This window comes from Siniperca chuatsi, linkage group LG12 (genome assembly GCF_020085105.1).
Source record: "Siniperca chuatsi isolate FFG_IHB_CAS linkage group LG12, ASM2008510v1, whole genome shotgun sequence".
NCBI classification, from domain to species: Eukaryota; Metazoa; Chordata; class Actinopteri; order Centrarchiformes; family Sinipercidae; genus Siniperca; species Siniperca chuatsi.
The window spans coordinates 5,461,196-5,485,830 of NC_058053.1; the positions used below are offsets into that span (position 1 = coordinate 5,461,196).

General features: G+C 39.3%; 1 protein-coding gene across 15 annotated transcripts in view; it reads right to left on the minus strand.

Moving 5' to 3' along the window:
- LOC122885814 (poly(rC)-binding protein 3) overlaps nt 1–24,635 on the minus strand; it is a 68,756-nt gene that overhangs the window by 18,328 nt on the left and 25,793 nt on the right. For 13 of the 15 annotated variants that reach the window (XM_044217488.1, XM_044217487.1, XM_044217481.1 and 10 more), the window contains one exon: nt 1,517–1,683. In XM_044217488.1, coding sequence (XP_044073423.1) covers nt 1,517–1,591 — 75 coding nt within the window. In that variant the 5' untranslated portion in view covers nt 1,592–1,683. Of the gene's footprint in view, nt 1–1,516; nt 1,684–13,345; nt 13,382–24,635 lie in introns of all 15 variants that reach the window. The other 2 variants (XM_044217474.1, XM_044217480.1) reach the window with 1 other exon arrangement.

Sequence of the window (24,635 nt, forward strand, 5' to 3'; positions counted from 1 at the left end):
TACATACCTTCATTCTATTTCACTTAGACATTGCCCTTTAACAAACTCTACAGACTGAAGACAAAAAAGTGAAGCCAGTTGCTTGCAGCTATTAGTTAAAAGTGTGGACCACAGCTTTAGCACCTTCCTGCAGCTGGGGCAGGAAAGCAAAGGCCACATTAACCAAGCATGAATGATCTTACACAAGCAGGCCAACAAGCACACACCAACTCTGACCACCTCTTAAAGAGCAGAAGGGGAGGAGAGGGGAGGGAGAGCACACTACACATAAGTGCCTGAAAGAAAAACTGATGATGGCGCCCGCTGATGGGTTTTACACTGCGCCCTGGGAAACCTGAAAACACTAAGGGTGGACAAGAACACACTGAGCAGTTGGCAGAAGGCTGTCACTCTTTAAGATAGTGGAGAGCTAAACAACCATCCTGATTCCAGAGGCTCAGTCTTTATAACTACACAATATACTGTAGTGAGGTCAAGCTAGTGCAGAGAGTTGGACAGTGGCATTGGAAGACAAAAGACAGCTGCCGCCCTGCTGCCCAGCCACCGAGATGTTCTTAAGCACAGAAACAACGGTGTAAGAGAGGAGAGTGCCACAAGTCCAACCTCTGTATCAGTTCCGTCATACTGTGTAAGGACTTAAGAAGGTGTAAACTATAGTGGGAACAGCAGAGTTAAAAGCTAAAGCTCAGCACCTTCATTCTTAACACTAAAGGTCATGTTTTATTCCCAGGTGGAAATCACAGGTTGCACAGAACCCGCTGTCATGGTGAGACTGGGGCAGGAAGGGCAGCATCGCACCAAGGAGATAAGATGAGGCCATCTATGTCTCATTTTTCATGTTGATCTTTCAGAATCAAAGTGGATGCCAGATTAGGATGCAACAGATGGTACAGCTGGTGGGGGTGTTGGGAGTCTCTAATGTGAATATGGATCTGTCAGTAAAACCAATTTACTGGACTGTTGTTGCAGAAAAGCAGAGCTATTGTATAATAATTTTAAGTTAATTTTGAGTGCAGCTGAGATAAGTCTACACAGACATGACTTAAATAGGCACTTCGGTGATTATAAGCCACAGATTTTAAAAACTGTGGTTGAAGCAGCAGAGACTGAGACTATTAGTCTCTAGTATGGGTCAAACTTCAAAAAATGCCAATGTCTTTCAAGCTCCATGCCCTCAGCTTGTAACATGGGCTCTCTGTTAAAAATCAGTTGGTCCAAATCCAAGCTGAGATAACCCTAATGACATCATCAGGGTTATTAACTTAGCTTTGACAAAGCTCCTCCAGAGCCGCAGACGATATTATACAACTGTTTTCACAGGTTTACTGAGGCTGCAAGCAGATAATAGGTCTGGGGGATGGGGGGGTCAGAGACTTGTACAAGAGAAGATCAGTTCAACCAAGTCCAACTGGTTGCTTAAAAGGTCATAAATAACTTAAAGGCCCCTTCAATGAGGAAATAAATTCCCCACATCTTACTTTTTACCACAGCCAGTATATAGTCTGTGCCTGCTTACTTTTCCATGCATGAGGAGGCGAATGGTAAGGGTGACATTGAGGCCACCCTCTGACTGGACTTTAGTGGGCTCCATGCTTGAGGGGGGAGTGAGACCAAAGCGCCGTCCTGGAATGGGATGTCCTCAGAAGGAGAAGGAGTAGGGTGGTATTCCAGCCAGCCAGTCACCTGCCAAACACAACATCCCACAAAAACACGTTATATACTGTATATACTATTATACATGTTCACATATTTAAACAGACAGAACATAAATACTAGATGATACAAATGTCTGGGCAAAATAAACACTGTAGGGGAGAGTCTGCAAATACAGCACAGCTTGGCATCACTTTTATGAGGTCCCCACGCAATATTTGCTCCATGAATGAAACATAACTGTGCAGAGAAGATCCGGAGATTAATAAGTGTAATTAAATTCAGTTCCCCCAGATATATTTTTCTATTTGTTGTCTCAAAATAAAAATAAAAAAAAAAAAAAAAAAAAACAAAGAAAAACCAACCAGCTTGTTCGTAAGAATACACTGGGGATGCTCAGGGGTTTACAAATTATAATACTGATCACTACAAGATCAAAACTATTAATTTGTCACAAAGGACTGCGCTAGAGATGAGACAATAATGAATGCATCGACTAAACTCCTGAAAATGAATATCTCTGTGTAATAATGTTCACTTGAAGGTGCAGCACGCTGACTTGCAGAATCCTTAGTGGGAAAGTCGTCAACGGTAAAAGGCTCTTTTCTATGAGTCAGACATTAAAGTTTTCCTCCAGTGCCCTCATTACAGTTAGTCAAATGACTTTGCTCCCCTTTGCCTTTGCTACTAAGGCAAAGACAGCAAACAGTAGCCTGTATGAATTGATGGCTGTGCCAAAAAAGGAAAGTTACTTTTTGTGCAGAATAAGTTATAAGAAATGACACATTGTTCTGTTCATTGTAATGTGTTTGTATCTTGCAGAGTTGCCAAGTTAGGACTGACCTTTATTTATGATGTAATGCCTCCATAAATGGCTCTATGGTGCTCACAATTCATTAGAACGATTTCAGAACATACTGCATGTGAAAACACATTTAGCCAATAACACAAAATACAATTATTGTTGACATTTCACTTTAGTTACAGCACTGAGATACAGCACTTAGAAGAGATATATCAAGAAGCATATACTTAAATGCAAATTTCTTCTGAAATATCTTCTGTGCCATGTGACATTGAAACCGAATTTGCTCTTTTTTTTAAATCCTCAGTGGCTTGAACTGCTATCCATATGGTTTCAAGTGTTATTCTTTAACCATGTAGCTATAGTAATTTCACACAGGCAGCATGATCCAAATGTTAATTTCAAGTCATCATATGCTACCTGCTGTCCTCATCCACCCTGTTGACTTTCTGCCGTTATCATTACCTGCACAAGTTTATCATTTCATTTTCCAAAGATATCAAAAGGCCCCAGGCGATTTTCACCAATCTCTTACTCTGTAGACTAAAGTTGGGCTGTTTTGATATTTTTGTTTGGCCACAGATTCAATTTCACAAGCAACTTAAAATTTTCTGCCAGACACAACCTTAAACTATTGTTGTTTTTGTGCTCATATGAAAATAAAAACTCACCCCTCTGTATCTCAAAATATGGACTTCAGGCAATGTTTGCACTTATGAATATTTTTTTCTTTCAATAGGAGTGTTTGGCAATTCTGTAAGAAACAAAGTTGTAAGAAACAAACAAACAAAAGCGATCCTCTCGATAACGAGGTGAAGTAAATGTCAGTTTGAGTAGTCAAAAGAGGGTACCACCTCAACAGTAAGAGCAGTCCTGCTAACTCTACCTAATAAAGTATCAACGAGATATAGCCACTGCCATCCCACTGCAAAACTGTGAATGGGTTGACGTAACTGTGACAAAATGTGAAATGAAGACAGCCACACAACACAGCATGGTGGGAATTAAACAACCATGAAAGTTAGCTAACAAGTGAAGTAATTATTCTTTATGATATCGGCTCACAGTTACCATGCTGTAGCTAGCAGCAATGGAAGGGACATCTGGGGTTGTGGATATGCGAAACTTTCGCGAGATTTGTACGTGTTGTTTCTTCATTGTGCGCATTCCTAAACCTAACCATATAGTTTTGTTGCCTACACATAAATCTCGCGAGAGTTTCCGCAGATCCAGGGTTACCATCTAGACAGGACCGACATTTATGGATGATTTGTGATGGATTTATGGTGAAAAACGACTTCCCAAAACTGTTCAACAACACCTCCAGGAAAATTAACATGGATATTAACCAATTGGCCTCCATAAAGAACCACAGAATGACCTTCGGCTCCCACACACACACTAAACACCCTGGATGGGGCTAACCTTTTCACTGTGTGTGATTTGTGAATATTTGCAGACTATGTGGAGGGTCTGGTTGTTGCTTGTTTTGATTTAGAACTCGTGTATAACAAAGAGTAATTAGAAAAAGACTGCTGTAGACCTGTGTAGGCTATTTTGTATGCCACACATATAGACAGTGTAGATATAGTATAGTGAGGTGTGTAAGTCATGTATTTGATGTGAATGTAGGGTTTAAATGTTATGTGAATTAGTATTACACGGTTGCTATTATCACCACGCAGCTTGGTTTGTAAAATGACACCAGCAGGCTGTGTCCCACTTTATGCCTTCCTGCTTTTAAGCGGACCTGTCAGACTAGGCTTTCTCCCACATTTTGCTAAAATAAGTGTGTTTTGGGTTTGAAGTTCAGTTTAACTGCCCACCACGACTGCTCCACACAACCACTGTCTGTCTTACAGCAGAACTACGAAGCGAGATTAATGAGTTAGCCAGAGTTTTCAGCATCACGAAGGCGGCTCTTTAACTTAGCCAGATCACCATGGTAACTTATCCTGCACACCAAACCTGCTCCGGAGGAGGTTATGTTCAGAGTTTCAGATTTAAATCAGCTGTTAACAGCGCTGCCCTTTTACTATTTTTTTTCCTGACAACATTCTCTATGAGCGATATGTATTCTCAGCGGACTGAATACGCTATATTAAGCAAACTTGCTGATCCGTACGTTAGTATTGCCACAACCTAACGAAGCTGTGTAATTACAGTAACGTTAGCGCAAACTGTATGCATCATTGTGTTTTTTGCCACGGGAACCTACACGCATTCAGTTGGTGATGCAGAACATGTTTTTTTCCCCCCCCAGTTTGCGTCACAATTCATTCAGTAATGTTAACACTTCACATTTTACACAGCATCATCCATACACTAAAAGAATGATGAAGGCATAGGAACTACATATCACTTTGGATTATGTTTTTATGCTTGGACCTGCTTTGCTGCCAAGTCCGTTTTATAGTGCTGGTGTTGCAGCACCGATTAGAACATTGATTGGTCTGTTGGCATTTATCATGGATAATAGTAAATCAATACAATTTATTTCACTTTGATTTAGCCAAAAATTTCCACATCTCCTTTATTATGGGACAGTGTCAGACCTAAATGCACTTCTTGAGTATAATGTTTAAATCTGCTGTATCAAGTTTAAAGGTTAAGAGCTCTGAATATCCTTCATAGCTCTCCGTTATAACAACCTGTTACTCCTGACTGAAGAAGGTGGCATGCCATCGGTCCATTTTGTGTGGAAGAAGAGTGAAATGGCGCCCCCTTTTCAGAAGGTGTACGGTTGTATTGTACTGTTTAATAAGGAAAATAGGTGTAAGAATTTTTTCCTTTTGTAGCCCAGTGGTAAATTCGGGTATTATAGTGTAAGGGAAACTGGGTGGGTTATGATTGATCCCTCTTATTCTCAAAACCCAGTGACATGACTATTAAAATGTAAACGTTTATTTACTTTAAGTAAGTAAGTGACAACTGATTTTTCTAAACTAAAAACCATCTCTGGGTCTCATTATTGTTAAATATTCCTGTCAAAAGGTTTTACAATTGAGTAGAAACTCATTAGGTGCACCTTTGTGGTATCCACCTGAACTACAACGAACCCAAGCACCCTCATTCTCACGTATGTAACATACAGAGTGGTTGTATGGGTGCTACACTTTCTTGACATTTTGTGAGTTTATTTTGTTTATTTATTAGATTTAAAAAGCTAAGAGAGCTTGTGGAAAGTAATGAACTCACCGCTTGCACATATCTCCCAGCTCCTCTCCCGCACACACACACCTGCGCAAATATGTAGGCAATTGCTAGGGCTGGGTAACGTTTAAAAAATTACAAACCAGTACTAAACCAGTACCCTTGAAGTGATACTGATAACAATTGAGAGCTTCATTCAATACCCATCATGTCAATGGAAGCATTCATTTGCGTAAAATGATCCCATCCAAATGATTTTTACACAAATACATTTTGAAAGTGTTCTTTAATTTCATTTTAATGTACAAGATAAGTGTAGCCTATATACAGAGAGCCAGCACAACAGAACAGCCTTGTTTATCAGAGTGTTCAGTAATGGGAAACGGTTTGAGTCAAGCATAGAGCTTGTATTAGGCTATGTGTGGCTCTGGTTGTGTCTGTTTTACAAACCAACTGCAAAAAAAAACAAACACAAAGCCAGTGGTGATGCTGATACAGCGGATTGTGAGAAGTTTCCCCGGTAAACACACCGATCTCTTCGGCTGTCACAGTCCCTCCCGCCGGCCTGCCTGCTGCTGCTCTTGCGGTCACTTCTGCTCTAGAGCCCGCTTTGCTGCCGTAGTGTCTCTGGGCTAGGCAGAGCGGACAGGCCGGGTGTCCGTAGGGCGGGCTGCCCCCGCCCCATTAATCGATATTTATCACGATATATAATTTGATAATGCTGCCAGTTTGAAGACTAAAATGACTGAACTCTTCTAAACTTTAGAATAGTTTATTAACAAAAAATAGAACAACATAATGTAAATATTTAACTGTGCAAAAAATATTTATCTGCCTTAACAAAGCAAATCAAGTTAGCCTGCCTTGTAATTTATTGTATAACTTATTATATGTACTGGTTTTTCAACTCTCAAATGTTTTAGAGGTAGAAAATCTGAGTAAAAAGTGCAAAATTGCTTGCCTTGTAACTTTACTAAAAACACTTACTTAATACCATCACAAGTGCCTTTGGCAGGGCAGCAAACATCTCAAATGTTTAATCAACCAAAACAAAAAGTAAACAAATGGATCACAACAGTCCTGGCATATTTAAGTACAGCTGTAAAATAAAATAAAGTAATATTGATCATATACTGGTTTTACATCTCTCAAATGTTTTATGGCTGAGTAAAAAGTGCAAAATGTAAACACTGTAAACCAGTCATTATGCTGCATTTTTAGCTAGTGCACATCATTTGTAACCCCATTATAGGCGTTTTGCCAGACAGACTAGTTTGTCCACAGTGTCTGGCTTTAAAGCTGTCCTGTGGCAGGACACAATATTGCCGCCAGTGCTAAAAGCACACTCTGAGGGTGAGCTGGTGGCAGGAATACACAGGTAGTGCTTTGCCAGGAGGCTAACTCTGGGGTATGTTGTTGAGTTGATCATCCACCATGCCAGGGGGTTGGTCTCCCTGTCAGCATCAGGAGCTAACAGGTAGCTGTTCAGCTCCGGCTCAATAGCCTGCTGGTCTGTAAGACCAGAAGTAGGAACAGAGTGGGACTTCTTGAAAAAGCTGCCCAGTGTCTTCTTCTGTCTATTGGCTGGTGTAGCTGCAGTAGCTCCTCTGTCTTCCCATGGCACAGTAGAGCTCAATGTGAGAGTAGCTTGTGATGTGCTCTGACATTCATCAGGCATCTGAGCCACAGCTCAAGGAACATTGCAGACAAGTCCAGTTTTTAAGGGAAACATCCTTGACAATGTTTGCCCCATTGTCTGTTGTGATGCATACTTGTCGGTCTTTGCTAAGGTCCCAAGATACAAGTGCATCCTCCAGCCCCTGGCAGATTATTTTGGCAGTATGGTCCCCTGAAAAATATTCCGTCTGCAAGCATCTGCTTTGGAGAGCCCACTGTAATAAATGGTGAGGCTCATAAACGGCTCAGATGTGCGGCTGGATCATAGGTTGGTGGTGGTGGCAAAGTATCTCACATCCTATCGCTGAATTTCCAGCTTTCCACGGCACTCTTCGTAAAGATGAGACAGTGCAGATTTGGAAAATGTATTTTCTGCCTGAAAGTTCGTACCTGCAGTCCAGCACTTTAATCAGTTTGCTGAACCCGTCCCTTTTCACTCTGCTCAGGGGCATCATGTCTTTCGCTATTCAGTATGAAACAGTGCTTGTTATTTCCTCATCTTTTGGATCGCTTTTTGTTTTTTGCGATTGCGATTCCGAGTTTCTAGCTATGGTTTCTAGAGCTTTCTTTTTACCAACTGTTCCCGTTCCTTACCGCCGTTAACTCAAACAGTGCTTTGCAGTAGAAAGTGGGCGTGTACACTGACGTGCAAGCCAAAAACTGCATTTGCTACATGACAGGCTGTTAGATCTATCCATATTGACTTAAAATGTGCAAGGTTTATCACCGAAATCGAAATAAATTTGTTCGCAATCTCAGTTCGAGATCGTTTAATCGCCCAACCCTACCCTGCGGACACTTGGCCTGTCCACTCTTCCCAGGCCAGAGACACTCCGGCAGCGAAGTGGGCTCCGAAATGACCACGAGAGGACCAGCAGGCTGAACTGCCAACTCCGTCAAATACACCGTACTTGACTTCACCACCACCACAGACTGTATGTAGGTGCTAGCTGTAGCGGGTAGCGGTAGTGGGCCAATAACATGTCGCATTAAATAGAAGAACACTTGCGGTGATTGGCTGCAAGCAAAACCGTACAAATAGTCCTTTTTTTCTAGATCTGGGTACAAAGAGGATCGAGTGCAGGTATCGTTTGACTGGAGATGTTTCAATACTACTTGGTACTGGGTTATTTTGGTCAATACCGTAAAGGTATGAGTACCGATAACAAGCCCTAGCAATCGCTGGTTGTTGGGCTGACGGTGGCCGGTTGGAAAATTTTAACATATCGCCCAACCCTATCCTACAGCATTTAGGAAATAAGATTTAGTGCTTCATGTGCTATCTCCTTTAGCTTAGGGGACATTCTGTCAGAAATCAATCACTTTCTAACCTCACCTATTTGATTTGAACGAATTGTTTCCTACATGTTAACCTATATGAGAAAATGTTAGAATGAGGTTTGATTAACCAGAATCACCAACCATTAAAAAGACAGTGGCCCTCAAAGTTGACCCGTATTGGACTTGCACCCCACCTAAATACACAGAGATCTTCTTCAAAAGTAAACACAACAGTATGGTTCTCTGATTATTGGAAAGCTTACAAACAAGGTTATCCACAATTTCAATACTTTTGGTCTGGTCCAAAATAAATAAATATGCAAATTTGGTGATTTTTTTGTTAATTTGCAAAAAACTCCTATTTTTTTCATTTATTCATATGATATAGGATATATCTCCTGAAGTTTTCATGGTGTTCCTGCTATTGGTTAATCACAGAACTATCAGTGCTATGCAAGTTCACACTTCACAAGACCCATCAGATTCTGTGGCGTCATTTTTTCCACACCAGCTTTCTGCCAAGCCCAGCCCCTGCCCTGCCTCCTGATTGGCTATCCCTAACCCTAACCCAAACCTTAACCAACGGAAGCAACGAGTACTAGCCAAACAGACGGAGTGCTGGTGCTGGTTTTGGGTCTGCACCAAAAATATGAGCATGTTCAATGAAGGGTGCTCTTTTAGCATGCTCATGCACAAAATTGAGAATCATACTGTTTATTTTTGAAGGAGATCTTTCTCTTTAGGTGGGGTGTGAGTCCAATATGGGTCAACTTTGAGGGCCCCTGTCTCCTGAATGGTTGGTCAGTCTGGTTAATCAAACCTCATTCTAACACTCTTTTCATATAGGTTAACATGTAGGAAACAATTCGTTCAAATCAAAAGGGGTGAGGTCAGAAAGTGATTGGGCTACAGTTTTCATCTGACTTTTTATCTGTCCAGAAAAAAGTATAATATAAATTTGAAAGAGTTTTGGATAGAAATTGAATCAGCCAAAGTGACTGAAATCCCTGGCGCATGGACAAGCACATTAATTTATTTAATATATTTGAAGAATGTGTGCAATTTGTTTGTGGCAGGAGGTAAAGACAAAAAATCAAAGTGTACTAAGTATACCTGCTGCTAATTTCTCATTTTATTGAAATTAGTTTGGTTACTTCAAAGTGATAGATGTGGTGTCAAAACAAATTTCTCACACACAAAACTGCCAACTCACATGTAGTGTTAGGCTTAGTGCTTTTTGCACCTCCTGGTGATGTTATTTTTTCAAACCAACTAGCAACACCTAGAGAGCAGTGAAAAAACTTAATATCCAAAAAACACTATTCATATGTGCCCTACTTGCTCCAGGTTTAATGACCAGTGTGTTTGTGAAAAGGTGGCAGACAGCAGGGTGTGTGTAGCAACTGAAGGTGCTAACAAGTTCCTATCCACCCATAGATCTGCTCACTTCAGTAAACTTCTAAAGACAAAAACTATTACTTGGAAGCATTTGCAGGGGAGGATGGCATCATATCCTGTGTGCTGATTATTGTGTACTAAATCTTATTGTTGTATTATGATTTTTTAGGTATTTAATTTATTTCACAATCTGCTTCTTACTGCTGCCCCTAGTGATGCACTGAACCAATATAACGTTTTTTATGCATTTTTTCCGTGCTGTTTGAAAGATGTGTCGTTACTATTGTGTTTATGGACACAGCTTGACTTGATGTGGTTATTCTGTCATTTTACTTTTAGGTAAGTGTAGTATATTGGGCAAACCTTACGGTGACAACAAGAAGGAAGTGACAACAAGAAGGAAGTTTAGTCTTAGTTTTACACCCAGTTTTTGACCAAAGATATAAGTTAGTGAGCTTTAGAGGTACTGGTATGTGTCCTAAGCTAAGCTAATTGTCACATGGCTGTCGTTTTATATTTAGTGTACAGATTAAAGAGTGGTATCAATCTTCTCATCTAACTCTTAGCAAGAAAGCAAATCAAACTATTCCTTTAAACAACCACCAAGGCCAAGAGGTGAAGCAGAAAAAATAGGGCAACTCTTCTAAAATTAATCTAGCTAACACTCAGTTAAATATGGTAGCATCCATTGTTATCAGATCAGATCAGAAATACTTTATTGATCCCCGAGGGGAAACTCTTTAGCAATGGCAACAGGCAGCATGAACGTTGGCGCATGCACACTATGCGTTATGAAGTGCTCTAATGGTACTGGTGCTACTATTCTATGTAATTCAGTGTTGCTTTGCTTTTCTCTTGATTCACGGAACATGTACAACCAAATGAATCCCATTGTGGAGCATTGGAGCAGAGGGTCAAATAATTTTTGCTGTTTGGAAAAGCTTATTGATGTCATGATAGAACCCAGCTTGATTTGCTGCATTTCATATTATTTCTTTTTTTCTATGTTGCTTGTTATCTTTCTATGTCAAGATGAATCTTAAAAGTTTTTATAGCCAATTTCCATCACAAATCATCTTTAATGAGTACCTGTGAATATCTTTGGAAAGCTTTTTTTAAAGTAGTGCTCATAGTTCAAACTGAGTATCGAATTTCCAATTTATCCCCAATGTCCGTTCATGGTGTTTCCAAGGACAACCAGTGCTTTAGGGATGCAATTATCCTTTGACATACAATGAAGGCAAAACAGCAGCAACATAAAGCTTAATCAGTGATAGCAGGCAGGAATAGGAATAAAGAAAAACCCAAATGACAAGCCACACAATTATGGTACAATGTTGTCTAACTGAGTCAGCTGCATACATTTTGATATATTGAATAAATTTGAAAGTCACATCACTGATGATAACATGCATGTTGTATAGACAATAAGTTATTGTATTGTTTTTGTTGTAGTGTTTTGTTAGTTAAAAAAATCCCACACTGTAAGAAATGTCAGACTCTACTGTGTACATTGCATTTGCAGTCTGCAAAACTCACAACCACATCATAAACTATGCACCATCAAACACACAATAGATTGTATTAGCTCTATAAAGCCCAATCTGTTTCTGATCCTTAATTTGTTCGCCATGGAAAGCCAGCTGTCAAAAACTCGTCTTTGCACTCAGTTTAAATGCTGCACATTAAAATGCTGCACATGACTGCACATATAAAGGGAGCATTACCACTGTCAGTCACCGTTATGCACAGTCACAAAATTCAGTTCACAAAGCAGACATCTGGATGAAAAGCGTCCATCATGAATGAAACCCTCCATCTTATCCAGCAGTTTCTAGCAGATCATATTGGTTTCTCCACTAGTAAAACAATAAGACTTTTGCGATGTTGACACTTGCCAACTGTGTTAGACTGGTGTTTTCAGAATTTATTCACCCCAAAACTCTAAAATTGTTCTTGGCCAAAAGTGTGTTGTTTTTGATATTGATACTGTGACAGTATTTCAGAACAAAGTGCCGCTTACCTCTTACTCATGACGCCTATGCAGGTGAGCAGTTATAATAGTGGCAATACTTACAAATGTACTTTGCCTGGCAGATGATAACCATTTTGGCAAAATTACACTCGAATTGCTCCTCAAAGTATCTCAACAAGCACTTGGCTTTTCTGCCTGCTGTAGTTCAAATCATCCAAGCACACTATGTTTCTAAATATATCAGAGGACCAATTAAGTGCGTTTGCTTGCCAGGAACATCTTTGAGATGAGTGTCATCCTTTTGTTTGGGTTAAATATCACCTGCTAGCTACTGTTGCCTATTAGCACCGTCCCTCTGTTGCAGAGCACTTTCTAAGATTTCAAAATGGTCTCTCAGCCTCAAACAGCCTTGATGCATTTGGGGAAACGAGTTGTAGGAGAGTGGAAAGGGAAAGGTTTAATACATCAGCAGATGCACAACCGAGGACCTTTTGTTGCAGCACGTCAGTCTGCAAGCAGCTCATCCTGCCAGACCCATTTGCCCCAAAAGCGGGCTGTAAACCTGTCATCTCCAATCAGCTGGCCTAGTTGAGATTTCAACCTAAATTACAATCACAAGCTGACGGCCCCTTGCATTGTTCCTCTGCCACCTAGCATTAGCTTGGAGGGCAAACATAGTTTATTGGTGCGTGTCTGCTAATAAACCATGCTGGCTGACAGTTTCCCCTTTTCTTCAGTCTGACCAAAAAATACAATGAAAAGACGATGCTCTCATGCTGTCGGTAATCGCTAATGGAGAACATAAATCTATCCAGTACTGATTCATAAGATAATGATATAGACACAGCTAACAGTAACAGTGTCTTCCCTGTTCCCATATTAAGAAATGCTTCAGTTTTTCAGTTGCATCATGAACTGAAATCCATGTTCCAGACAATATAAGACTGTCATTCAAAGTAAATCTGCCACTCTGCAGCATTACTGTATAATACAAGTAATTTAAGCAAGTAATTTAATATTTTTTTGTTAAATGAAAGGATTTCATTATAGCACCCTATTGGTTTAAGTTATTACCCTGTAAAGATGTCAAGTTATTACCCTGTAATAACTTAAACTAAGATGGTCTCACAAATGAATCTATCGAATGATAAATCCAAAGTTCTAATAAGACGTCAGGAATTAACATCTCATCCAATCAACAGTGATTCACGGGAGAAGTTTAAATTTGTTTTCTGCTCTGATTATTTTTTTCCCGCAATATGTCACACTGCATGTACATACAAATAGTTGCCAAGCAGAAGGGCACTGGATAAGATATTTACTGTGAGAATCACAACATTTGATCACAGAAATATTCAATACTCATCTGTGACATCATTTATAATTATTCAGAAAGTATTTACCTTTATGTAGCTCCACGCAGTTGACCACCACTTCAGCTGTTAACAAAAGATTAGCAAAATGGAATTGAAATATTATGTCCCCCTATCACTAAGACAAGATGAAATACTGGCAAGTCATTGGACAAGACATGGAGTCATGTGGGCAATGCATCACAACTCGTGACGTCACCTTTGGCGTGTAACCCAAAAATACTCCCCAGTTTGGACAAACGCTACAGCTAGCCATTTCGTCATGCTTTGACCATTGCATGGGCATATGTTCTCCTCTACATGGGCAGAAGACATGGTGGGTGCCCCAGATTAGGATGCCCCTAGGGGTCTGGGAGGTGGCAAACAATTGAAATGGGTGCCCGAATATTCTGAGTGACACGTCAGCGAAGCCATCAAACATGGTAGCTCAACGCTACTGTCGGCTTGCTTCTGTATTGCCCCTCTGATTTTGTGTATTGTACCTCGCAATGTTGATATGACGTGTAAACATTACCATTGCCCTTAACCCAATTCACCATTTCCCTGCTTTGACTTCATTTACACACGACAAACCCAGCATCATACCACAATGCTTTGGATCACAATGGAGTTGAATACAGTAACCCACAGACTAAAATATTTTATTGGTAGACCCATTGAAAACCACAGTCATGCTGCCTCAATCTGGTAACTTGCTACATACAAATGACCATACAGTTGTGACTCTTGTGCTACTGTGTTGCTACAAGCAAACAGAATGAGTACTAGCCAAATCTGAAATTGAATGATTCCATATCTTTGCCTAAGGACTCTGTCCCAGACATTCTCCAGCATATTTTTGATTGACTGATAACACATTTGCAATTACTTTCCACCAGCACTTGCAAACCTTATTCTTATCTTATTGTGCTGCTTTTATGTTTGTTTTTTTTAAATTAACATTGTGGTAGCACTCGCTCCTGTCAATGTGTGTAAGTGATATATATTTGTCTTGACCCTGCATGCAAAATAAATAGTAATTTGTTTGTTTTGCGTGTGTGTGTGTGTGAGAGAGAGTGTGTGTGTGTGTGTGTGTGTGTGTGTGTGTGTGTGTGTGTGTGTGTGTGTGTGTGGTTTATAAGTATAAGTGAGTCTGTCCAGCAAGGTATCTCGTAGGTAGGACCATGAAATAGTACCAAAACAGCTGAGGTAGGTACAGCTAAAATTAGATGGTGAAACTGTTTATTCATTTACTAGTACACAAACATGTTCTCTTATATTTGTTAAAATGTGTCTATTTATATTCTATATTTTCTGTTGTTTTGTTCATGTCCTATAACTATATATAAAACTCTAAACTCTAAATTATATAGCCTTTTTATATATGCCGGAGATGATTAGGCTATTTATATGGTCTGGGTGAATATCGATTCTGATTATGCATATATCCATTAATTTCTGATAATGGACTCTACTAAGTAGTTCCAGCATAAATAGTTTTTCTAAAAATCTTATTTACAAAACTAGTGCCTCATCCTCTGTATACAGGATTATAGAGTCAGATCAGTATAATAATATAAAATACACACAAAGGATTCACACATGTTTTCAGGATATATATATATATGAATGACTCTCTCCACATAAATATTCTTCAATGCACACAAAAATAATTATTGTTGTATATAACATATACAATAATATAATAGTATAAAGTAAAACAAATCCACACGAAAAGATAAGGTTCACAAATGTATTTCTGATGCACACACATATTTCTTGTTTTAAATATATATAGGAAAAATCCACAAATATATGCAGATGTGGCTAGATTCACAAATGCATTTTTTGCCAATCAGATGGCTCCTTCCTTTTCAGCCAACTGTTCCAGGCATCTGCTAATGCTAACGCTAGCCTAGCTATGATGCTAACCAGCGCTCATAATACATCTATGCCGGCGCTACGGACTAGACAGGCCCAGGAGGCTTTTATTTTCCTGTTGGCGGATGGTTTAAATATCATAATACAAAAATCCATTATAAAATTAACGGGAACCTGTGATCATCTGCCTTGTTCTTCTGTGGGGTGTTTGGACAGTGACAACAATACTGAAGAATATTTATGTGGAGAGAGTCATTTATATATAAATTAGGGCTGCAGTTATCGATTATTTTAGTAATAAAGTATTCTACCGATTGTTCCATCGATTAATCAAGTAATCGGATACTATACTTTTGCTATATTAAAGAGCAATAGTAAATATGCAAAAGAGAAAATAAGACAGGTCTCTTAAAATGAACAACTACTTGATTTCCTTTTTAGAAAAATCTCCATTTTTATTGCCTAAATTTCATACAATAATATTATATGTCAAAACTAAACCCATTTAGTGCCTTGAAGTGCCATATTACATTCTGGGTTTTAAAGAAAAAATTCTGAAAAGCAAAAACAAACACCTTTTGCTTTAAAAAATATATATATACTTTAGTTTAATACTTAAGTTTCAGAACTACAAGTTTCAAGCTAACTTCAGCTCAGGCATAACGTAAGCCTTTACTTCTTTGTGGAATTTGTAGGGGGCAAAAACGAGTGGACAGGAACTGTGACTATCATAATAACAAATAACATGAATGAAGCTCAGGCTTTCACAAATTGACTGCAGCATTTTGTTTTCTGTGGTTAATATCTTGAACAAAACCTAGCTAACTTAGGGACATCAAAACTATCCACCGTTGCTAAGTCGTATCTAAGGTTCGTCCTGTTTACTGGAGTAGTTAACAACGTTTCCATTGCCAATGAACCTTATGAGATGGTAATGATTGTTCCAGGTATTAGTCAAACCCTCAGGCGTTAGCAGGGAAACTTAGTTATGGCTTGTGAAAAACATTATATTTTGATTGCAAAATGCATGAAAATATAAATTAATGACCATGGTATAAGCAGGATAATACCCTTCTACACATTGGACGGTTCTGGTCTGTAATTCCATTATAGTTTCATGATCTCCGTGGTAACTGGGCCAGGTTTGGTGCAGCAAAGATCACCCATATATATTTTAGAGGTTAAATTTGTTTCTAAAATGTAAGACTTGTTTATAAAATCTATTTAGCCCAGGACTGAAAATACAGTTGTGATCAACTTTAAGCTAATTTTGCAGAATTTGCAAGTGTAATATTTAAGATTAAATTAAGTTTAGGCTGTATTTAATACAATGTTGTTATGAGAACAATATAATGTAGGAAGGTCCAGAAATAATTAAACATGTGAAAGAGGAGCAAAACTAAGTCCTAAACAAATAGGTCTAAAGATGATAAATAATACAGCTTAGAAATCTTAGAAACAGAATATAGATTGAAGAGCTATACTAAAGCATTACCAATGTACTGTATTTATCTACAGTAGCTTTCAACATCAGTAAACTAGTTTTTAGAGTTTGAGAATATTAAGAAAATAATTAAGATTCCAAAGCAATGTTGCATTGGGGTCACAAGTTGAACAAGAATGTAATGCTTTGGGCTGAAGTGATCTGTCTCAGAAAAGGAGGTCACTTTGTGTTGTGAGTGTTCCCTGAAACCTTGTACAGCCAGCACACCACACAAAACTCTGTCATAACACATTAATGGAAAATTGTGCCTGATCCCACATGTGGAACTGTTCTCAGTCTTAAATGTAAAAAGATCTGATACATTTGGTCATTGGGTGTTTGCATGATTAGCCTACTTATCTAAAACTTATTGGAAAAACTACTGGCTGCATTTGTATAAGAAATGAACATGCAGGCACAGAAAATGTCTTTCTATACCTTTATGCCCTTGCTCAGGGGATGTTTAGCAGTGTTTGGCACTGTTAATGTCAGCGATTGAATAATAGCCCTGCGCCAATCTCTCTAAGAAACAAATCTAAATAGTGTAGCGTGAGAAAAACGTATACGAAATGCTGTTTTACTAAAAAGGCATAACCACATCAATAGCCATGTTGTAACTTCTGTTAACCAAGGAAACAACATTTTACTCTAACATTGAATCATTTACTGATTCAGGATTGCTATAGCAGCTGCTGTGTATGTTTACTGTGGAGCACTTTTAAAGTCTTGGTGTAGCTTTGACTGTGGCCCTTATGACTTCAGTACATGCTAGCACTGCCTGCTGTCTCTTGGTTTTGACAATAAATGATTTTATCACAATGCTGTAAGTAAAAAACAGGCTTTAATATTTCCATACTATGCTTGAACCAGTATATTATAACAGTAACTCCCAGAAACAACCTCCATGTGTTCCTATTTCATGTTCCTATAGTTCTTAATGTAAGTTACATGGTCCCCACTCCAATGGCCTCTCACGTTCAAGCTATTATCTTTCCATATAGGGTCAATTCAGTGTCCATCTAAACCATGACATTTTCAGAGAGAATGAAAAGGGTAAAGTGCAGTAACAACCACAGGGAGATATATCCAAGGACTTTTTTCCACAAAAAAAGTCCATCTTAACAAGGTATTTTTCTGAAAGTTAGTAAGAAGGTGTGAGTAACAAAATTAGAGAAAAATGGAAATCTTAAATCTATCATTTGCTCCTGTACATGGGATTCTTGTTTAACTTCAGGTTTCTGAAGCGTGGCTGAATAGGCACAGCTCATTCATAAACAAAAAACATAATTAGTCTGCTTATCAGATGTGATATGGCTTTACAATTAAGTGGGACGTTTCACTCAACAGGCAAGGTATTGTTCAGTGGATATCAAATGACCTTCAGGCAGTTTTTCATGACTGCATTTTCAAAGATGAATTGCAGAAAGCAAATGGTGAGTTTACAAATAACACATAATATCAGCAGGAAGACAAACGCATTGCACAAGTGTTGAACCCAAAATAAAATCACTTCCCCAAGAGCAGCATCCTTCTTAGCTCAAGTGCCCACAGCACTGTCTGAACTCCCTAATCACATCCCACCTCCACAAGCCATATGTACCTGTTGGCTGTCAGACCTGTAGGCTGTGATCATGCCTCTTTTGTAGTTTGGCTCTACTGTACATTCTTGATTTCCTTAATGAAAAAGTTTTGAGGGCTTTAAAGACTGTCCTCTTGTTTGCATCTGACAGCAATGTAAGTGTACTCAAAGGGAAACATATAGTCAATAATATTGCCTCACAATTGGTAGAAAACTGTTCCTGTTTTTACCTTGCTTAGACATAATTAAAGAGCAATAACATCATCCACATCCATAGCTTTTTGACATGTCTTTGTAGGAAAAGCATAGGTGTAAATAATTAATGATGAATTCCATTTCGCTGCTTCAGTTTCAGGTATCGGGATTGTGCATGCTGGCCCACTGTCACACTGTCATGACTTACTGGGGCACTTGAATAGAACAGAGCCGTTGTTAATTATCATTTTCATCGTTGTCATCGTTATTAGTAACTTTTAACCAGTGAAACTGAACGATTTGTACACTGCTCTTTGCTAATAAGAAAGAGAGAGGAGCGGCAAAAAAATCTGTCGGAATTTAGCGAATCTGTATATTTTGTCAACCTGGGTGTCAGAATAGATTCAGTCACTTTACTTTACTATACTTTTTCACATTCACACAATCGAATTTTCACTCGCATATGGAGCGAAATGCTTGCTGTGTAGAGCCTGGCTGAGGTAAAAGAGAGCGCACTGCAACACTAGCAGGTTAAGGTGGCTTTAATTTGTTTTTCTTTCTGATGATGCATTTAAAAAAGATTCTGCTCAATAAGTAAGTGACAGCCTCTGCCCTTTTCAATATCTATTTTAAAGCTATGTTGGCAGCTCCAAATGGCAGCAGTAGGTAAATGTTTGAAAATGTTTGTTTAACTTCAAAATCCAGAATCATGTCACATCATATTTGCCTCTCCGGCTGGTCTGTGATGCTTTATATGAAAGGAAGCTAAGGGAAAGAAAAGTGTAGCTTTCTCTGAATGCAGTATTTCCTGGCGACTGATAAGAAGACAGTTTATATTTAAATATTCAATTCAGTTTATCACTTTGGGCAAGCGTACATACCCCAGAGTCAGAATTTATTTTTGGTAATTGTGTGAATATAGTGGGTCTCAATTGCTGCTGTGTTAAAAACAGAAAGTATCAAACAATCAAATGTGGCCATTTCATGCAGCTGTGAAACTGTGAATAGACAGGGGAAAAAGTGAAGGGAAACCATGATGCCGAGCAACACATCCAGTCATTGTGTCTCTCTGTGTGACAGCTGAGCTCTGACAGTCGCCCTTTAAGGCAGCAAAAAAAAAACCCAACAACAACAAAAAAGCAGCAACTGACGATGAAGAAACAGCTTGTCAACAAATAAGAAAAGTTTATTCTGCTCAAAATGACAGCTGCACTACTTTAATTAGTCAAGATTGAATATATAATTTGTATAGTGGTAAAGGGAGGAAGAAAAAAATGACAGAAGGAGGCAATCATAAAGCTTTAGTGTGGCCATGTATAGTAGGGAGCTTTTTCACACTTGTTTAAACTAAACAGTTGACACTTATGATATTCAAAGTTAATACACAAGTTAAGGAAACTGACTGAATGAAAAGCTCCCAAGTTTTAAAGATATTCAGTTGTAGAAGTAGCCAGTCAGACAGATGCAAGTAGTTTAGCTGGCATTTGGTGCTTGGGAAACCCCCTGCAAGATTTGAGAGTTAAATAATGAGTCTCCAGGATCATGTTAAGACAGATAATTTCAACCAGGTCATTAATATTTGACTTCATTGCATCTCTACAGAGTTGGCTTTAGTGCTCCTCATTGGCTAGTTTAGGGATAGTGCTGGAAAGGATGAACTAATAGCAAAATAATGAGGGCAGAGCTGCAGTATAAAATTGTAGTCAATAAAAAGTTGTTTAAGAGCTGTATCTGCTACTGTTGAGTGTAGATTCATCAGGTCTCAGTGAGCTGTGTGTGTGTGTGTGTGTTACACATTTCGTAATTGCTCCCATTGATTTCCCTTTTTACATACTCTATGGATGTACTTGCTTGATTTATAATGAAAATCTGTATGGGATTGAAATTTTGATGATCCTATGTAAATCAGCAAAGAGACGTCTGGGAAAAGCCAGTGACCCTCACCTCCATCAGCAAGACCCACAGCAACTTTCTCTGTGCCCCAGTCTATGCCATTTATTTCCCAATGTAGTGATGCACGGATCAGGGTTTTTTAATACCCGCACCCAATCTTTTTTAGCCTAGCGTTTGACTGCACCGTGTAGAATAAGAATGGAGTCCACAGTTCCAGGATTTCACCTTTTTCGACGCGCTTCAAGACGATCACACGACCAGCTGAGCTGAAAGCACGCTCACTGGATGTGCTTGTTGCTAGAATCCAGCACTGTTTGTGTATGTTTGGGGGGGGGGAGGAAGAGCAGGTGGAATGCATGCAATGTTTCTGTAAGTTATTAATAATAATAGTCTACTCAGAACGCTGCTTTGTCACTTTTCAACCCACCCGGATGATATTTTCTAGAAAGCGTACGCCAACCCGCCCGACCCGCGTGGGTTATGGGTTGACCCGTGCATCACTACCCCAGTGGTTCCAGTAGAACTGTTCAGTGATCACAGCAGTTGTAACTGGCAGTTAAGGTTAAGTTAAGGTTACAAGGTAACAACTGTATCAAAGTGAAGCATGAAATTGCTGAGAAAGAGTATATATGCTCAGTGAGTGCTTTCGTTTTTATGTAGCCTACAACATGTTTTAGTTTCATGTACTGCACTTAGTGGCATAGGTTCATGCTGATCCTTTTATTATTTATATATTTTAGAATCTTGTTCAGAATTAAGTCAACATGCCCAACATAGATCATACTGTGCTCAGTATAGTGATGTTTTCTGAGACAAGCCTCTTTTTATTATCATTATTTGTTTGAATATTGAAAGAACAAAAAGCAACATCCTTGGTTGTGTCTGAACATTTAGAGTAAAACAATATTTTACTTCAAACCATAAATACAATCTACTCTCTGTACCACGCTGACCTGGTTGAATCTGCAAAAGAACTTCTTTCAATCAAAACAAATAAAGATGTAATGTACTGTATGGGGTGTGAGATTGAACCTACTCAGGTCAGATTGTGATGTATTTTTACATTGATTAACGTAGTTATCCAACCTAATGAATAATGTGTCTATTCAAACACTTGTTGTAATGTGTTGTTATAATGTCGTCTTATAAATTTGGCCAGTAGAGTTTTCATGGTGGTTTTCAAAGGCATGTTGTCTGAACCATATGTAGTATTAAAGCTCCGATGTGTTTGTGTCTAGTTAATCTGTCTGTACAGCGAATGCTACAGACTCCATATTATGGCCAGAGGTAGCAGAGGCACAGTGTTCTTCCCCTATAGAGTTATGGAAGGAAACCAGTATCTGCTGACTTAGTTTTTACAGTGAGAGACGTCTTTTTCCATTTGTTTTCTATGAGCAGTAAGCATTTTGCGTGCTGCTAATGCACCCTGGGGTGCCTTGCGTTTTAGACACTCAGAGCACCTCGTATTTTTGCAGAACCGCTGTGAGCGCCTTGAGTTGAAAAAACTTTAACTCAGACCAGAGCGTTTTTTCCCCCATTGTCCAATCGGGTGAGATTTGTGAGTTTACTTCACAGCAAAATCACAGTTAGGCTAAGGACAGGTGATTCGGTGGTTGCCTAGCAACAAAAACAAAATGCAGCAAGCTGCTTTTAAATTGTAGGCTTCAACAAAAAAGGCAGTACAGTGCAGTGCGCCTCTGTCTGATCAGGGCCTAAGTCCTATCAGTCCAAAGCAGTACTCTGTCGTGGGAACCAGCTTAGATATTTTTTTCTGAGGCTCAATCTATAAAGCTTTGCTGCAAGTACAGTATTTAATAATCAAAACACACATACATGTGTTTGCTCAGGCACATACAAATATGCTCAAAGGATTTTGATACAAAGAAGCAGACAATCAGACCAACATATCCATGCAGAAAAACTTGAAAGGAAGGTTGTGCTCTTATTTCCTTTCTTTCCCCTCACTGTCTTGATATTTTGTGCTCTCCAATGAAGCAATGATGGTGGACTGAAAGCCTACGCCCTAAGCCTAAAACAGAGTTGAAGCTAGGAAATATAAGTCACAGCAACTCATATGGGCTCCACTGTTCTGTGGAAAATCACATGAGGAGGAACACTGAATTGCTCATGAGTAAGACACTGATTCTCAGATTGTCCTAGTGGGTGTAATACTGACCAACACTGCAAGACTGGTTGTAGTGGGCAGCTCTTCTGCATCGGTATTTGTACTGTGAATCCTGCTTATAGACCTTCATTCCCTTGCAGGCACCATTCCTAATATTGTCTCTCTAACTGTAGAAATGCTTTACTATATGCCCAGCATGTCATCTGGAATAAATTTACAGTCCCTTAAAACACAACAGAATAGTTTGTCAGTGAAAGTTTGGTGATGGTATCAAATATGATGCAAGAAGTGCTGTAAGCACTTTCGGTTTCCAAGCGTAACTGAGCAGGTGGCTGTTGTTATTGTTCATGGGCCTTTGATCCCTGCAGAGTCAATTGACTTAACATTTGAGTCACATGGATAAGTCCCTCAGAGAAGATAAGAAAACTGTGCTCCAGTTCAGGAGATGCCTCTTTGAAAGTCGACATATCAAGGCTGAATATGTCATTATGGCCGACAAGGCTGTCCTGTCCAAAGGCTCCACCAAATATGGCTGAAAAATACGACTTGTTTTGCTCAAATATGAAGGACACAACAGGTGTATCCTTTACAGCTCATGGCATCCTTCAATCTGTAGTGGACTGGACTACGGATTGAGGAGACTGGTTGTTTGTTTAATGGTGCATTGAGGCTTTCTTATCAACTCTGAAAGTTGGGAAATATCATGTGAACATGCCATATCAACCAGGTCTTCGTCATCAGTCACTGGTAAATACATGACATAAACTGGACCAACGAAAAGTCACTTCCAGGGTTAAGTAATGGACTGTAAACATACATTCCACTATTTGTTTCACTTTATCATTGGTACACTGTTTGTCCATCATGTGTTGAAGTGAAACATCACAATACATACTGCACACAGTCAGCATTAAACTTGGTGGAGTTTACCACTTGTTTTTAATATTTTGTTGGATGTTTTCATTTTGGTCTCTTCGATGCTAGACGGTCTCATTTAGGGAGGAGGTGCAGGTTGAGCCGACTTGCCTTTGGTCCACTAATCTGTGTTTGTACCTGATAGCATTACAAACGTGGATTCATTCAATAAGGTAAACGCATTCATTCGTCCAACTAAGCAGTCTTAACAATTGTACAGAATAGTTGTTGTTATAGTTTCTCTAAGAACCTAAAGTACACGTTTCTTTTTTTTTTTGGTTTTACCTCACAGCTTTGTGTGTATTTAATAGAACTCGTTGTTGATGTGCTATTTTAAAACCTGTCAGTTGTGCCTTTCCTTAGTAACCCCTGACCCTTGGAAAGATCGCAAAAGCAGTTACATTGACAAAGGGCAAAATCTGCCTTAAGGAGCCTTCTGCCTTCCTCACACTCTGCACTAAAGTGGTAAAGGGGACTTTTACCTTACAAAAAGGGCAGCCCAATCTGTTCATAGATGTCACAATTACCTGTCATACAAATTATTGTAAGAATGAATCTGGGGGTCCATGCATGTAATTCATGCATGTGACTAATGTCCCCACTGGCATTCATTGAACACAATTTTCAATCCAATTCCTTCCAAGAATGGGATATTTTGATGGAGGAGTGGGCTGAAAAGATTTTTGATGTTTTTACCACAGTTAGCTGCAGGAGAGATGTCAGCTTGCAATCTAACTGAATGGAAGTTTCAGGCACCTTCATTCACTTTGGTGCAGCAGGCACGCATGCCCTCCCAAGAAGGTGTAATTATGTCTCTGCGGTCAAGGCAGAAGACTGGGAGAAGGGTCTTTTTCTGTTTCCTGCTCTTTAAGAGGACTGAGACTCATCCTGAATATTTGCCTGCTGAATGTCTGCATAGCACACTCGCCACATACTGGCATGAAAGAGGCCAATGGAGCTGGCAGCCTGTGCATGGCTACAGACTTAAAAGATGCTTACTGTCACAAGTTGGTGGTACCTACACACAGGAACTTTCTCTGTTTTGCCTTCCGAAGTTTAGCCTACGAATACAACTGGCAACTGTTCATCTTTTCCCTGGTACCTTTTTACTTTTTCAAAGTGTATGGACACTGTTCTTCTGTCTTAACCTCATCCTCATGGCCCAGTCCATGTATTTAGCCATTGCCCACACAATGCAGCTGAGTCCTTAAGATAGCAGTCCTTAAGCCACCTTGGATAGCACCCTAGTCTCAGCCAACCGGTGCTATAC